The following is a 14,776-nucleotide window of genomic DNA, read 5'->3' as shown; positions in this document are numbered from 1 at the left end:
CCGCCGCCGCCGAGCGGGCGCGGGGCGGGCGCGGGGCGGGCGCGGGGCGGGCGCGGCGGCGCTTGGAGATCCCGGGCCGCCCCCGCCTGGGCGCGCGCGACCTCGGGCGCCGAGAACTCGGGCGGCGGCGGCGGCGGCGGCGGCGGCGGCGGGGCGGGGCGCGCCCCCCAGCCCTCACCCGCGCACCCCCCGCCCCGTCCGGCGGCTCGCGGCCACTCTCAGCGCCGGGGAGGGGCCGGGGCTCCGGCCTTTGTCCCGCACGAGCTCCGGGCGGGCCGCGGGCGCCCCCTCCTGCCTTGCCCGGGCCGTGCGGGGGCCGCGCGGGGGGTCTCCTGCCTCCCTGGGTCCCCGCATCCCGGATTTAGCCCCCCGCCCCCGCCCTAAGTGGGGCCACCTGGATCCCCCGGGGTGCGGTCCCCAGCCACCGCCAGTTCTGCAGGGCGGTCCGCATCTAAGACAGCCTGGCCGAGGGTCCCCAGGACCTGTCCAGCCCGGTCACCTGCAGGCCGACTTCGGCCACCGCATCCCCCTCCTTCAAGCCTAGCTGCCCCGCAATTTTACACTCTGTGTAGCTCAGTGTTCCCCCCCACCACCGCTGCTCCTCCCTGGGGCACGACAGGGTAGATTCTCACCTGGGAACTGGGAGGTTCCCCCATCACCTGGGAACTGGGAGGTCCCCCACATGTATGGGGCAAACAGTAGGCGCCTAATTGATGCGGAGTGTGCGCAGGTCAGGACGGGGGCTCTGAGACGCTTGTGGGCAACTTCCCAGAGTGGGCCGGAGTGGGGAGCGATAGTACAACACCTCAGACTGTGCAAGGCACTTAGGGTGTCCCCACCTTTCTGTCCCCCCACCCCAAGTCACCACCCGGCTCCACCTCCCAGGGCTGACTCAGTGACCCACACCCAGTGCCCCCTGAGGGGAGGCTGGAGATGGACAAAGTGGACAAAGCAACCTCCTTTGGGGTGGAGGTTGTTGGGGACTGCCTTAAGTGGTGCTCAGGGGCTATTCCTGGCCGGGTGCGAGGGAGGGACCCCTAAGGGCACTGAACAGGGAGTCAGGGTCGGCCCCGTGAGGCCAGCGAGTGCCTTCATTGCCTGTATCCTCTCTCCGGCCCTAACCAGAGCAACCTCCATTGCAGCGGGGAGGGCTTGGTGGATGGAGGCATCTGGGGTCACATACCTCTGATCTGTGTGTGTCCCCCACCTTGATTCTGCCTGCCCCCCGCCCCCTGCCACTTTCTCTTCCTGAAATCCATCTGGGCCTGACTAATGGGAGCCTGGAGACGCTTCCCCACCTCACCTCACAGGGCGGCCGTATGACAATGGGCAGGGTGCTTGCCTCAAACACATCTGACCTGGGTTCAATCCCGGCACCCCAGAGTCCCCGGTAAGCGCCACCGGAAGTGATCCCCGAGCACAGAGCTAGGAGCACAACCTGAGCATCGCTGGGGTATGGATGCCACCCAAACAAACAAACAAAAATTCCCATCAGCTCTCCGGGGAGCTCCACCCATTCCTGGGTGCAGTGACTTCCAAGACTGGGGACCCCCCCCAAGTCTGTGGTGGTTCTAGGGGGCAGGAATCTGCAAGCCAGCAGCCCGGGAGTGGACAGGGCCTGGGATTAGGGGTTCCGGTCACACCCAGCCGGGTGTCCTGCCTTCCGAGGGGCCCTCTCCCAGGGGAGGGGGCCGTGGTGTCTGTCCTGCCCCGCCAGCAGGCCCGCTGGGGCGGGAGTATGAGCCTGGCAAGGGGCGCGGGGCGGCGGGGACGGGCAGGCGACACAGGCCCGGAGATGGGTCGGCTCATTTGCATGCAGGGGCCACCAAGGCACACTGCCACTGCCAAAGAGGATTTCGGCGGCCTCCTCTTCCTTCTGTTCTTGTCTCTCTCTCAAGGTCAGAGCCGGAGCAGGGACGGGAACAAAGGAGGCACGTCCCCCATTCAACCTCCCCGTGCCCGCCGGCCAGAGGAGCCCCCCCCAGAAAGGGGAGGGCTGGAAGCTGAGGCCTGGCTGGGAACCAGGCCGGGTGGGGTGCAGGTCTAGAGGCGGTGCAGGGGGCTGAGGGACCCCTGCGGGCCTCCCCAGGCCCTGGAGGCCAAGCCTACAGCCTACAGACCAGCAGAGGGGGGCGAGTCCCCTGGGGTCAGGGGTCATTCCCCAGTTAGTTTCCTTAGGAGCTGGTGCCAGAGATCAGGGCGTGCTGGGCACCAGGGGTGACCAGGCTCGACTGTCCATCCCCAGGCTAGCCCCAGGCTAGGAGTTTGGGCCCAGACTTGGAATGATCTGGGCTAGCCTGCGCCCAGCGAGGCTGGCACAGAACGGCTTAGCCCCTGCATCCTGGTGACCTAGCCACCCCCCTCCTCTGCCCCCCAAGAGCCTGGCAGCTTCTACCTCACCAACACACACACCTGCAGGGCGAGTGCCCAGGGCTCTTGGGACCAGCATCTAGCACCCCCCCATCTTCAAAAGCTGCGCCAAGGCCACGGAGGAAGGGAGGAAGCTAAATGTATGCGGGCAGAAATTTCTCATTACAGATGAAAGGGGACCCAGAGCTCCAGCTCCGGCGGATTTTTAGAAGCCCCGAGTCGGCCTGCAGGCATTGGAGGGCACCAGCCTGCCCGCCCCCAGTGGTCAGGGGGGGTGTCTCCTTGAGGGCAGGGATCCAGGGGCGGGGGGCAGGCGAATGTAGGGCCGTCTCCTCCATCTCCCACCCCTGGTGGCACAGGCTGGGGGGCACGTCAAGAAGAGGAAAAATGAGCTTGTGTCTCTGGTGGATGAAGCAGAATTTTCTTCCTGGGGCCCAGGGGCACTGGGACCAGGAACCTCAGCATTTTGGCTCAGGCCTGAGCCCCACCAAGGTAGAACCCAGTGGGGATTGTGTGTCTCACCACCTTCCTCCTTCCGGACCTGCCTCCTCCTCCTCCCTTCCCCCTTTCCCCCTGATCTCCCTTCCTTCTTTTCTTTTCTTTTAATTTTTGCTTTTTGGGTCACACCCAGTGATGCACAGGGGTCACTCCTGGCTCATGCACTCGGGAATTACTCCTGGCGGTGCTCAAGGGACCATATGGGATGCTGGGAATCGAACCCGGGTCAGCCACATGCAAGGCAAATGCCCTACCCGCTGTGCTATCGCTCCAGCCCCTTTTCTTCCTTCCTTCCTTCCTTCCTTCCTTCCTTCCTTCCTTTCTTTCTTTCTTTCTTTCTTTCTTTCTTTCTTTCTTTCTTTCTTTCTTTCTTTCTTTCTTTTTCTTTTTTCTTTTTGGGTCACACCCGGTGTTGCACAGGGGTTCCTCCTGGCTCATGCACTCAGGAATTACTCTTGGAGGTGCTCAGGGGACCATATGGGATGCTGAGAATCGAACCCGGGTTGGCTAAATGCCCTACCCGCTATGCTATCCCTCCAGCCCCGCCTTCCTTCTTTTCTTTACACCCCAATCTCTTCCTTTGCTCCCCTCCTTCACTAGCCCAACTCCCCTCCTTTCTCCCACCCTCCTCCCTTTTTTCTGTCCCCTCCCCCTCTCTGTTCTCCCTCCCCTCTTCCTCAGTCCTCCCCTTTCTCCTGCTTCTCCATCCTCTCCTTTCTTCTGCTCACCCTCCTCCCCGCTCTCCTCTTCCCCTCTCCCCCCCCTCCTTCCCTCTCCCACTCCCCCTTGCCAGAAGGGAAAGCCCCCATCCTTTTCCACTGTCTGGTACAGCCTGTCCAACCCCCCGCTCGCTGTTCAGGCCATTTCCCTGGGACTGGGGGTATAGACATGATGCGGTCCAGGAGCCGTCCCGGGGATGCTGAGTGCTATGGTCCATGCGGGGCAGGATTCTTTTCCCTCCTGATGCACTCAGGCAGCTGAGCAAGCGAGGGGCTGTTTCCCAGGCCACACCGAGAGCGGGGATCAGGAGCAAGCGGTCCACATTTGGTCAAGGGGTGGGGGGGCGTTGTTTCTAGGCCACACCCAAAGGTGCTCAGGGTTTACACCTGGTTCTGCGCTCAGGGATGACTCCGGGCAGGGTAGGGGGACTACGGGATGCTGGGGATCCAACCTGGGTGGTTGCATGCAAGGCCAGCACCTTCCACACGGTACTATCTCTCAGCCCCCCCACACTGATAGGGCATGGGGATGGGATGTTGGGGATGAGCCTTAAGGTGGAGGTGGGTTCAGGAGAGGGAAAGCCACACTACTGGGGGCTGGGGCCCGTCCCCCAGCAGACTCCGCCCTATCCCCAATACCTCACCTCCGCCACCACTCAGCTTCTTTAATGAGCCCCAAGGTCCCTGCTTTACAGCCCTGTAGCACTGTCATTCCGATTTGCTCGAGCGGGCACCAGTAACGTCTCCATTGTGAGACTTGTTACTGTTTTGGGCATATCGAATACGCCACGGGGAGCTTGCCAGACTGCCGTGTGGGCGGGATATTCTCGGTAACTTGCCAGGCTCTCCGAGAGGGATGGAGGAATCGAACCCGGGTCGGCCGCGTGCAAGGCAAACGCCCTACCCTCTGTGCTATCGCTCCGGCTCCCGCTTTACAGCAGGAACACTAATTTTTTTGGCCACACTTGGCAATGCTCAGGGGTAACTCCTGGTTTTGCATTCAGGAATCACTTCTGGAGGTGCTCAGGGAACCCTATGGATGGAACCTGGGTCAGCCGCATGCAAGACAAGTGCCCTGTACTATAGCTTTGGCCCCGGGAACACTCTTACAGGGGTGCACTAACTACTGGAGATTCCAACCAGCCACCAGGACCCTAGACTGGAGAAGGGGTGGGCGGGGACTGTGGGTGGGCGGGGCTTGAAGCTAGGCGGGGCATCGTGTGGGCGTGGCTGTATATAGTCTTAGATGGGCGGGCTGTTAGGTGGAGGGACGTGGCCTACAGGTGGGCGGGACCTTTGTGGGCGTGGACTGAAGGTAGGCGGTGCTTGTAGGGGCGGTGTCTTGAGTGGGCGGAGCTCCGCGGAAACCTGCTGGGACTGCCGCGGTGACACGGTGCCCCGCACACACGTTTGTCCCGTGGGCATCCCGTTTGGCGCGGCGGCCCCGGCGGGTGCTTTCGTGTGCGGGGCCGTGCGCGTGGAGGGGGGGCTGGAAGGTGCAGGAAGCGCCCTCCTCCCGAGCGGCTCGGGCGGCCCCCACACCTTCCTTTCATCTGGCGCGGACAGACCCCTCTTCGGGCTCTCAGCCCTGAGGACTTCCTGCTAATCGTGCATTAACCTTGGCGGGGCCGCCCATTACTCGGCTCTAATGCAGGGGGGCCGCTTCGCGGGGGCGGCCGGGCTGGGGGGCAGCCGCGCGTCCCTGGCTCCGGATGGCGAGAGCCGGTCTCTCCTGACCTCATTAGAGTAATTAATGTGCCTTTTGAAGCCGGAGAAAGCGCTCAGAGCTGTGGGAAAGGGGCGCGGATCACAGGCGGGGGGGGGGGGGGGCAGGAACGGTGCCTGCGCGCCTGTTAAAAGCGGGTCCCAGTGGGTCAGCGCGGGAGAGACAGACAGAAACGAGGGTGGGGGGGTGAGACCGAGCAAGAGGGGAGGCGGCTGGGAGGCAGTGCAAACAGGGAGCCTCAGAAAGATGCAGAGACCTGGTGTGTGCGGTGGGGGTGAACAGGAGAGTCAGAGGAAGCGATCAGGGGTGTGGGGGGAGAGGGATCCTCTGGGAAGAGAGCGTCCCATGGGAAGAATTGGGTGTGTCATGAGACACAGAGGGCTCTCTGGGGGAGGCAGCTGGGCACTGGAGAGGGAAGGGCAGTGAAAGTATGGGGTATGTGGGTGTACAACAGGGTGCACATTTGCCTTTCACGTGTCTGACCCAGATTGGATCCGGGACCCCATATGATCGCCTGAGCCTGCCAAGAGTGATCCCTGAACAAGGAGCCAGGAGTAAGTACTGAGCACCGCAGGGTGTCACCCCAAGACCAGCTTTTGGGAGACACCCAAAGAAGTAGTCAGGGAAGGAGCCCAGGGCGTACCAGTTAGAGCAGGGGTGACCAGCTGTAAGACCTCTGATCTGCAGGTGGATGGGCCCTTGGATCTCAGGGGCAGAAGGGTGTTAATGGGCATAATGCAGCTCCCATTTAGACAGGTGGGGCTCCCAGTGGCATCTGCTTACCCTAGGTACCCTAGGGTGGCTGGTGGGGAGGCAAGCCACACCCACCCGCAGGGCAGAGGGCGGTGGCGCGCGGCTGCCACCTGGTGGCGGTCCCCCCTCATGACAGGCTGAGGCGTCTGTGACCAGGAGGCAGTGGGGCAGTCTGTCTTCATCACCCCCAGTGTGGGGTGTGCACGTATGATCTGGGCCCTGCCTGGTGACTATGTCTAATAAGGGAAGTCAAGTCGGTACCTGCAAACTCTTGGGTCGGGGAGGCAGTGCCCACGATGTGGGGGGGGGGGGAGTTCATCCATTATTCCAGTTCCGGCCTCCCTATAGTCTTGGGCGCTTCTGGAAACAACCCCCAACTCACGGGTGGGGTGAGCTGGGGACCCACAGGCTAATGCCCTGGGGGCTTCCAGGCTGAAAGCGGCATAGGATTTGTGGACAGACATTTCCAGGAGCCGGTAAGAGTTCATTTTCCCTTGCTCTGAGGCCACAAGTGGCAGGTAGGGGCGAGCTTCCCGCTCTTCTCCATCTACTGTGTAAGACCCCTCCCCTGACCCCCTCAGCTTTGCAGAGGCCAACGCAGTCCTGCTCTGCTCAGTGTACAGGTGCACAAGGACACGTCCACACAGCAGCACTCACACACACAAATCCACCGCATCACGCCCTGCGCAAGATTCAGAGTCCAGCAGGAGGTGGGGCCAGGTCAGAGCCCTGGCTGTCTTTATTGCCCCAAGCCCCAGAGAGTAAGTCCTAGACACGCCGCTCAGTTCCAACAAGGTGACCAGGGGGTCCCTCTGGCTCCCCCTGCAATATCAGGGGGACAGTGCTCTCCTATGAGGGCCGCTCCTCCCCCAGGGCCCCCAGGGAGTTCTATGGCTGGCCAGGGCATGTCTCCTCCTCCTCCGTACTGCTGCAAAAGCTGCTTCCCGGATCTCAGCTTCTGGAAGGTGAAGGCGGCAGTTTGAGTGTGGTGGACCTTCCACCCCGACCCCTCCATTGGGCAGAGGGGGAGAGCTCCCAGCCAGAGATGAGGAAGACGCCACCACCATCACCAGATCACAGCAATGATGCCTTCCATGCTTGGGCTATGGGACCTGTGCCCTGGGCATCAGCCTCCTTCCCTCACCCCACGCCCATGAACCAGCTTCAGGGTTCCGTGTGGGGTGGGTCTTGTGACCCTGGAACTTCAGTCCTTTATTTTTCCTTTTTTTTTTTTTTAGCTTTTTGGGTCACACCGGACAATGCACAGGGGTCAGTCCTGGCTCTACACTCAGGAATTACTCCTGGCGGTGCTCGGGGGACTATATGGGATGCTGGGAATCGAACCTGGGTCGGCTGCGTGCAAGGCAAACGCCCTCCCCGCTGTGCTATGGCTCCAGCCCCCGGAGCTGCAGTCTTTACCCAGCTCAAGGAATGGGGAGATTCAGACGGGGGCTGGGGTGTCCTGCCACGCCCACGTTGCCACCCCCTTCTCCCCACCCCTGCTACCATCTCAAATTGTGGGTCTCAAAGAGTGTCTCCTCGTCGCTGTCCAGCGAGGCCCCGTCCGTGGTCTCCTCAAGGAGGCCGTACCGCCGCCGCTGCGGCTTCTTCAGCCTGGAAGCAATCAGACCAGTTGGGGGGCTCCGCGCTGCCCTCTCTCCCGCCGAGGGGCTCCCTGGGGCCTCTGTGGACATCTGAGTCCTACATGAACCCCCTTGTCCTCCTGCCTTACTGCGGCCACTGGGGTGGTTAGCTACCCTAGGACCTGTACCAGAGGTGGGGTGGGCCAGGAACCCATGCTGTTGATAAAAGAGGGGTGTCAGGGCCATGGCACCCCGACGCAAGTCTCCCCCAAAGGCGCCCTTCCTAACCAGACACTGCACCCTGGTACCAACAAGCCAACCTGGCACCATCAGGGCCCTGGGTGGGTCACTGGGGATGAGGTACGTCTGGCGGTGAGTTCCCCACACCAAAGGCAGCTCCTCCGAGACCTGGGGAGCCAGACCAGGGCGGCGGCTGGGCCGTCCAGGGGAGCGGGCCAGGTCCAGCGAGTGCCGCAGCAGCGTGCAGGCAGAACCGGGCTGGAGCAGACCGGAGTTCGGTGGCCTTCGGGGTGAATGACCGTCGGGCCTCAGGGCCGGCGAGCGGGCGACTGGGACAGAGACCCGCTGGGGGAGCGCAGGGTGATGCTGGTCCCGACACAGCAGTACCCGGCGCGGAATCCGCGCTTCACATTCGGCCCCCCGCCAAGCCCCGCCCAGAAATCCCGCCCGCACCCAATCACCGGGACCGAGCGCGCAGCGATCCAGAGCCGCGCGCTGATTGGCCGGCGCGCGCCGACGCACCTGAAGGCCCGGATAAGGAAGTAGAGAGCGGCCAGGACGGTGAAGCCCGTGAGCACGTACAAGGAGCGGCGCAGTGCCGGCCCGTACGAGTCCGGCGCCCGCAGCGATGTGCTGTTGTGCGGCGTGCCCGGCGCGCTCCCGTTTGTCGCGGCGGGCGGCGGCGACGTGGGCGCGTGCTCCTCGGCCTCGCTTAGCAGCGCGCACAAAAGCAGTAGCGGGAGCGGCGTCGGTAGCGCGCGCAGCCCCATAGCGCGGCGGAAGAGGTGGCGGGTCCCGCCCCCGCGCCTGCCACTCACTGCCGGGGCGGGGCCGCCGGGCCAGGGGCGGGGCCGGTGCACCCAGAGGCTGCTCTGCGCACGCGCGCGCACCCAGCCTCGCCCCAGCGAGCACGGTTCCCAGGGAGGCCACGCCCACCTGCCCCAGGCCCACTGGAGTTCCCCAGGAGGCAAATAAAGTCACTGCTAGGGGCTTGGCCAGGGCCCCCGAGGTGCTCTCCGACAGCTGAGAGGGCTCTGGACAACTCCGAAGCTCTTTCCTGTGCCCCGTGCCCCCAATCTCTGCAACCCCTTGAAAACCAGACTCAGATTTCTGGGTAGACACACCAGTCCTTTATTCAAATCCCACTTGCACATCTGATCATGGATGTGGGCGAGGACCAGCCAGCCACCAGCTGCCATCCAGCGCCCGGTTCGGTTCCTGGCAACGCCTCGTTAGGTCAGGCCTCAGGATGAAGCACCTGCCGGAGACATGAGGAGGGTTAAGGTGGCACTGAGAGAGGGGATCCCTCCGATGAGTCAGGGGGCTGTTGGGTCCCCAGTTAGCACTCACAGGTCCTGCTGCAAGGAAGCGGCCACGCCTCAGGCTCTAGCCCAGAGCTGTCCGCCCTCTGGGGACGGTGACCCCAGGTCAGTGCCATGCTCTGTGAACACCTTCCCAGTAGGGACTCCTTCCTTTCAACCTGCCAAAGCAAATAAGTATTACCAGGACGACCCGGGTGTGCCTTGGAACTGCCCCGCCCGGCCTCCCCCAAACCATCCACAGCTCCTAGGAGGGCTTCAAGCTAGTGATCGGGCCTTCCTGGCAGAGAGGCCTGCCAGAGTGGTTAGTCCGCCGGGCCAGGCCCCATCCGGCTGTGAGCAGAGCCATCGGCCAACACGGGCTGGAGCTGCTTAAAGCCGGGTGGGAGGCGCTGGGAAAAACCATGGCAGCAACAGACATCAGAGCAAGCTACAGGTCAGAGTTAAGACTTGAGGTCTGTGAGACTGTCAGCGGGTGAACAAAAATCTCCCCAAGGCTGGGCGACCGGGTTTCCAGTCCTGCTGATGGATCGAACCTTACTTGAGAAGAGCAACCAGGCACCTGGCCACAGGTGGGGAGGCACGGCCGGCCAGGGCTGGACACTTTTGAGTTCTAGCTTGACAGATTAAAAAAAGGGAAGGAAAAAAAACAAAAAAACAAAACAGGAAAAAATGGAAAAGCAGACACCAGTCACAGGGCCATTCCACTCCCCGGGCACATTACTTTACTTTCAAATGATCTCTCGAGAGAAGGGATGCGGACACGAGCAAAGGTTGTTACCTCAATTACAGGGCTAGCTCCGCATACGAGCTAGCCAGGGGGCAGCTTGCGTCTCAGAGGGCTGTTGGGCGTACAACACTTCTGTCCTCCAAGGGCTGCGGCTTCCAAAGGCTAGCAGAGAACCTCAGAACTCATCAAGCAACAAGCAGAGCTAGCTACCGAGCCGGCGCGTGCACATGGGCCAGCCCCTATGCTACAGTTGGTTGGGTCCACGGCAGGGGCCTGCTTGCCTGCTGTCCCTGAGAAGCTGCCCGCCCCATAGAGTCCTACGGTTGCTGCCACCAGAGGCTTCTGGGGGCTGCCCTATACTCAATGGCCCGCTCCCATCACCCACCGCCTCACGAGCCACCCAGGGCCGGGGCTGTCCAAGGGCCCGCCCAAGGCATCTGACTCCGCCTTCCTGGCCAGCCAGGCAGGGGTCTGGGCGGGCTGGACCTACTCCTCACTGCCCTTCGCTGCCCGCTGCCAGCCTGCAAGCAGGTGTGTTGAGCAATGAAAGGGAACTGTCAGAGCGAGTTCATTTCAGATGGTCTTTTAATCGGCTTCGTGAAGCCAAAGAAAACTGCATACAAGAATTCCTTAACCACTTCAAATACAACATCAATGGGACGGCGGATGTCTTCCAGTAAAAAAGAACGATATAAATAAACATGTTCCGGAACCTCGTGGGGATGCCTGCATGGGCGCAGTGGGCCCTGTGCAGCCCCCACGGCCCTACCACGCGCCACTCACACGGCCCTCGGGCCGGCGGGCCAAAGCACAGTGGGCTGGCCTCCGACACGGCGGCCCCAGAGTCCTGCTCCTTTCACAAGCGGGGCGGGCCCCTGGTTTTACGGGCCACCCCCTCAAAGAACAAAAAACAAGCAACACAACCCAAACCAAAAACTAAAACCCTCAACAACCCCCAGTGATGGTTCACAAAAGGGAAAAAAAAAATAAAAATAAAATGAACCAAAAAACCAAAGGCTCACGGCCAAAACAAAAAAGCCAGAAGTGCTCTCCAAGCATTTTTTCCCAAGCCCTAGAACAGATGGCACTTCTGGCAAACGGGAAGGTCTGGCCTAGCAGCCCCCGTGGGGTCAGCAGCAGTCAGGCTGTGTTGGACAAGATCGGAACTGAGGCGGACTACAAAAGTGGGGTACAAGGAGGTGTGTTCACTACACAGTAACGATTCAGCGGAGCTCCCAAACTCTGTAAACACACAGCCATTGGAAGGACGATCTTGAGCAGGAAGGATTTTTACTCGTTGTGTGTAGCTGGGAACAAGAAGCAGGTACAGTGTAAAGGCACTGAAGCACGCGCACGCCCAGCATTCCACTCCCGGCTGCAGACCTGGAGGGGCCCTGCGGCGTGGGGAACCAACCCCCCGGGGCCGCAGGCCGGCGCACATGCACCTATGCTGCCCTCACTCCCTGCCTTTAAGTTCCTAGTGGAAACACACGGCTGTAGGTGAGACCCCAGGACCATCCCGTGCCTCGGAGCAGGCACGGTGACAAAGGTGTGAGCGCTCGGCCACGGTGACCGCTCCCACAGCAGCGCAGCGCGCGGAGCGGGTCTTACCGTAACTGTCGTAGCTGTCTCTGTACGAGCCGCCCGAGCTCCGGTCCCCGTAGCCACCACCCTGACTCCGGCTGCCAGGAAAACACGAGAGGCGCTGGAGGGCAGAGCGGGGCCAAGGCGGTGGCCGCCCCCCCCTCCAGCCCGTGGCCCCCGCCCCACCCTCACCTGCTGTAATAGTCTCTGGAGCCACCGTAGCCTCCACTCCTGGACTCGAACCGGCTGCCTCCGTAGCCTCTGTCCCCTCCTCCTGCACACAGGAGAGCTGGGATCAGCAGGGCTCCCACCAGCAGCGACCCCACCGCGTCACTCCATGGTCACTCACCTCTAGTGAAGCCACGGCCGCGGCCCCGACCCCCCCGGAAGAAGCCACGACCCCCAGCAGAGCCGCCCCGGTATCCGCGGGATCGGTTGTCGGAGGATTTCCCAGCCTGGTCCACTCGGATCTGCCGGCCGTCCACAGACTGCAGGGGATAGTCGGAGTGAGGGGCGGCCCGGCGTCCCCCACCCCGTCCCCCGCCTCCAGCAGCAGCCCCCACCTGCTCACCTTCCCGTTCATGGCCATCATGGCGTCCTTGGCATCATCAATGTTCTCGAAGGTGACGAACCCAAAGCCCCGTGAGCGCTGGGTCTCCCTGTCCTTCACGACCACCACTGCAGGGGGAGCGCGGTACCCGTCAGCGCCCCCACCTCCCGCCTGGCAGGCAGCGCCCGCGCCCCCGCCCGCCCAGCACCCGCCTCACCTTCCGAGATCTGTCCATACTTGGAGAACACCTGCTCAAGGGACTGCTCGTTGGTGTCGAAGCTCAGCCCCCCGACGAACAGCTTGCCTTCATCTGATGCCATGGCAGCCTGCAGGCCCCAGAGTCTCCGTCACGGGGCTGGCCCGCCGCGCCCCACCCCGCGGGCACCGGCGGGCACGACCCCGAAACCAAATTCGGGGTGGGAGGGGCGGGGGCTACAGCCAAAAAACGCCAGCAAGCCCTCAAATTCCTCTCGCTGGGCGGGCGGGCCCCAGGCTCTTGGCATAGTGCAGACACGCCCACCATCTGCTACCCAAGCGGACCACGCCCTGGCCGGCTGCGGAGCTCCAGCAGAGGGACGCCCTCGGGAGGGGGCATCCGAGGGGGCGGGGTGGGAGGCACCCGGCGTCAGGGCCGCGGGCCCTCACTTGCAATCAGGGAGGTTGAGACTCAACTGAACCGGGAAGGCGCGGGGTAGTGCTTGGTGGACGGGGGAGGAGGAGCAGCGGGGCTTTTGCACGGGCAAGGCCTCCGCGAGGACGATGGGAAGCCCGGAGGGTCGCAAACTAAGTGGGACCGCACACCCCGCACACTCTGGGGCGCACGGCGGGGCTGGAGGGGGGCGGTGTTCCCTCACCCCCGCCCCCACGGCGTGCAACTGAACCGGGCGGCCCCGCCCCCGCGCGCATGCGCCCCGCGCGCGCCCTGCGCCACCGCATCCGGGCATCAGGCGCTCCCGCCATTTCGCGGGGCGCAGCCGGGCGCTCGCGGCCGCCATTTTGCAGTGGAGACACCCGCGCGCGGCGGGGTCTGGCCTGCGAGGGGTCGTCGGGAAGAACGCCCTCCGGCCGCTGCTCGGTCCGGTCTCCAGCGGGCCCGCGCCGCCGACGGGGCGGAACTCCACCCCGAGCCCGCCCCGGCGCCGCCCCCGCCCAAGGGGCGTGCCGCCGCCGCCCCGCTACGGCCCCGACCGGCCGACCACAGGCCGCCCGCCGCCCCGGGCTCGTGGAGCCGGTGCCGCCGGGGCCCTCACCACTGAGTCGGGCAGGTCCCTGACGCAGGCGGGTGGACAGCGAAGCACAACGACCCGAGCCTCCTAACGCGCGAGTGAGAGGGGGTGGGGCCGGCGTCCGCCCTTATGTAGGCCGCCGCTCGGCTCCTCCCCCTGTGCCCGCCTACCGTGCGGCGCGGACCAATCCAAAGCTCTGGAGGCTGCAGCCGCGCCTCATATTCATGAGATGGGGGCTGGACCTGCCTTGGTCACGCCCCCCGCCGCGCCCCGCCAGCACCGGGTGTGTTGATTGGTCGCAACCAGCACCGACCGCAGTTCCCCTCGCTCCTGTAGGCGGGGCCGGCCCAAGGGGCGGGATTGACCCACATCCGCGTGCCCGCCTCCCGGCCTGCGGCGGAGAACAAAGGGGTTTCCACTGTTTCCTGGGGCGGGAGCATCGTGGTGCCTAGGCGTTTGCTGTACTCTAATAATCGCCCAAATAGCTCCCATTAGGTTCCGCATATCCACCCCAGCCTTAAATTTCAGACACCCCAACTTCAGCTGAATTCCCGTATGACATTTCTTTTTTTTACCCCCACCCCAAACACCCCAATGCCAGCAGCTACAAAAGCAATCAAGTTTCAACATTGGGGACAACCTGATGTATGCGCGCTCCAGTATTCTGCATATCCTATTTCTTTGTCCCTATTGAGAGTACCCCAACTTCGTCCAATCAAATGCTCCTACAAAACCCAAGGCACATTTACGCCTGCATCCCACCCACTCAAACACTCCAGTTCTCTCAGTTCCAAGCTTTTGAGCCATAGATTGCAGTGGATATTCATCTGGGCTCCCCCATTCCACCAGTGGGGTCAGTTCACATGTTTCCAGTATGCCCCAGCCACAACACGTAGCTTCATCTTCAGCTGTCAGCCCTCTCCAAAGCATCTGATTAGAAGGAGCCCAGTCAAGGCCCATGGGGGACCTTGTAGCTAAGCCACTTGCACCCCCTCTCTCCTGTTTATTTTCAGTGATCACCTTGGGGGGCTGGAAGATAACTCAAAGGGAACCTGAGCTCCATTCCCCAGCAATGCCTGGGGAGAAGCCCCCTTGGGCATGGCCCCAAAATAAAAAAAACAAAATAATCACTGCACTTGTGGCTCTCAAGAGTTGAGCACATGCTTTGTGGGTAGGAGCCCCAGCATCTTTGGGAGTAAACCCTTTCCCCACAGCGGTATTTCTCTTATTCATTATTTTCGTTTTGTATTGGGAGTCCAGCCCGCTCAGCAGTGCTGGTGGGGTTTGGCACCTCATGGGATGTCAGGGATTTAACCCAGACTGGCCAGGTACAAGTCACGCCCCAACATGATGTACTATCTCCTCTTCATTTGTTTTGGGGTTTTGGACTACACCTGGTGATTTATTCCTGGCTCTGCACTCAGGAATTATTCCCGTCAGTGCTTAGGGGCCCTATAGGGTACCAGGGATTGAATGGG

General features: G+C 62.6%; 2 protein-coding genes across 4 annotated transcripts; both read right to left on the bottom strand.

Annotated features, from left to right (window-relative positions):
- Positions 1–6,785: 6,785 nt before the first annotated feature.
- FAM174C (family with sequence similarity 174 member C) lies at positions 6,786–8,701 on the bottom strand. The gene is made up of 3 exons (XM_004614926.2): positions 8,412–8,701; positions 7,573–7,680; positions 6,786–7,024 (listed from the first exon to the last, which is right to left on the bottom strand). Coding segments are annotated over exons 1-3 (357 nt in total). The 5' UTR covers positions 8,660–8,701; the 3' UTR covers positions 6,786–7,023.
- Positions 8,702–8,996: 295 nt separating this feature from the next.
- On the bottom strand, positions 8,997–13,440 carry CIRBP (cold inducible RNA binding protein). 3 transcript variants are annotated; one of them, XM_004614798.3, is made up of 9 exons: positions 13,323–13,440; positions 12,290–12,398; positions 12,094–12,200; positions 11,872–12,010; positions 11,715–11,796; positions 11,550–11,620; positions 9,990–11,245; positions 9,240–9,369; positions 8,997–9,147 (listed from the first exon to the last, which is right to left on the bottom strand). In XM_004614798.3, exons 2-7 carry the CDS (start codon positions 12,390–12,392, stop codon positions 11,229–11,231), a joined length of 519 nt encoding a protein of 172 aa, XP_004614855.1. In that variant the 5' UTR covers positions 12,393–12,398; positions 13,323–13,440; the 3' UTR covers positions 8,997–9,147; positions 9,240–9,369; positions 9,990–11,228. The 3 variants fall into 3 exon arrangements, with proteins under 3 accessions (XP_004614855.1, XP_054982280.1, XP_054982279.1); XM_055126305.1 differs by lacking the exon at positions 9,990–11,245; XM_055126304.1 differs by lacking the exons at positions 8,997–9,147; positions 9,240–9,369; positions 9,990–11,245 and having other exon boundaries at positions 11,252–11,620.
- Between the last annotated feature and the right edge of the window lie 1,336 nt (positions 13,441–14,776).

The sequence above is a fragment of the Sorex araneus genome, chromosome 2, assembly GCF_027595985.1.
Source record: "Sorex araneus isolate mSorAra2 chromosome 2, mSorAra2.pri, whole genome shotgun sequence".
Lineage (NCBI taxonomy): Eukaryota > Metazoa > Chordata > Mammalia > Eulipotyphla > Soricidae > Sorex > Sorex araneus.
Note: the sequence above shows the minus strand (reverse complement) of the source record. Positions and strands in the feature narration are given on the sequence as shown.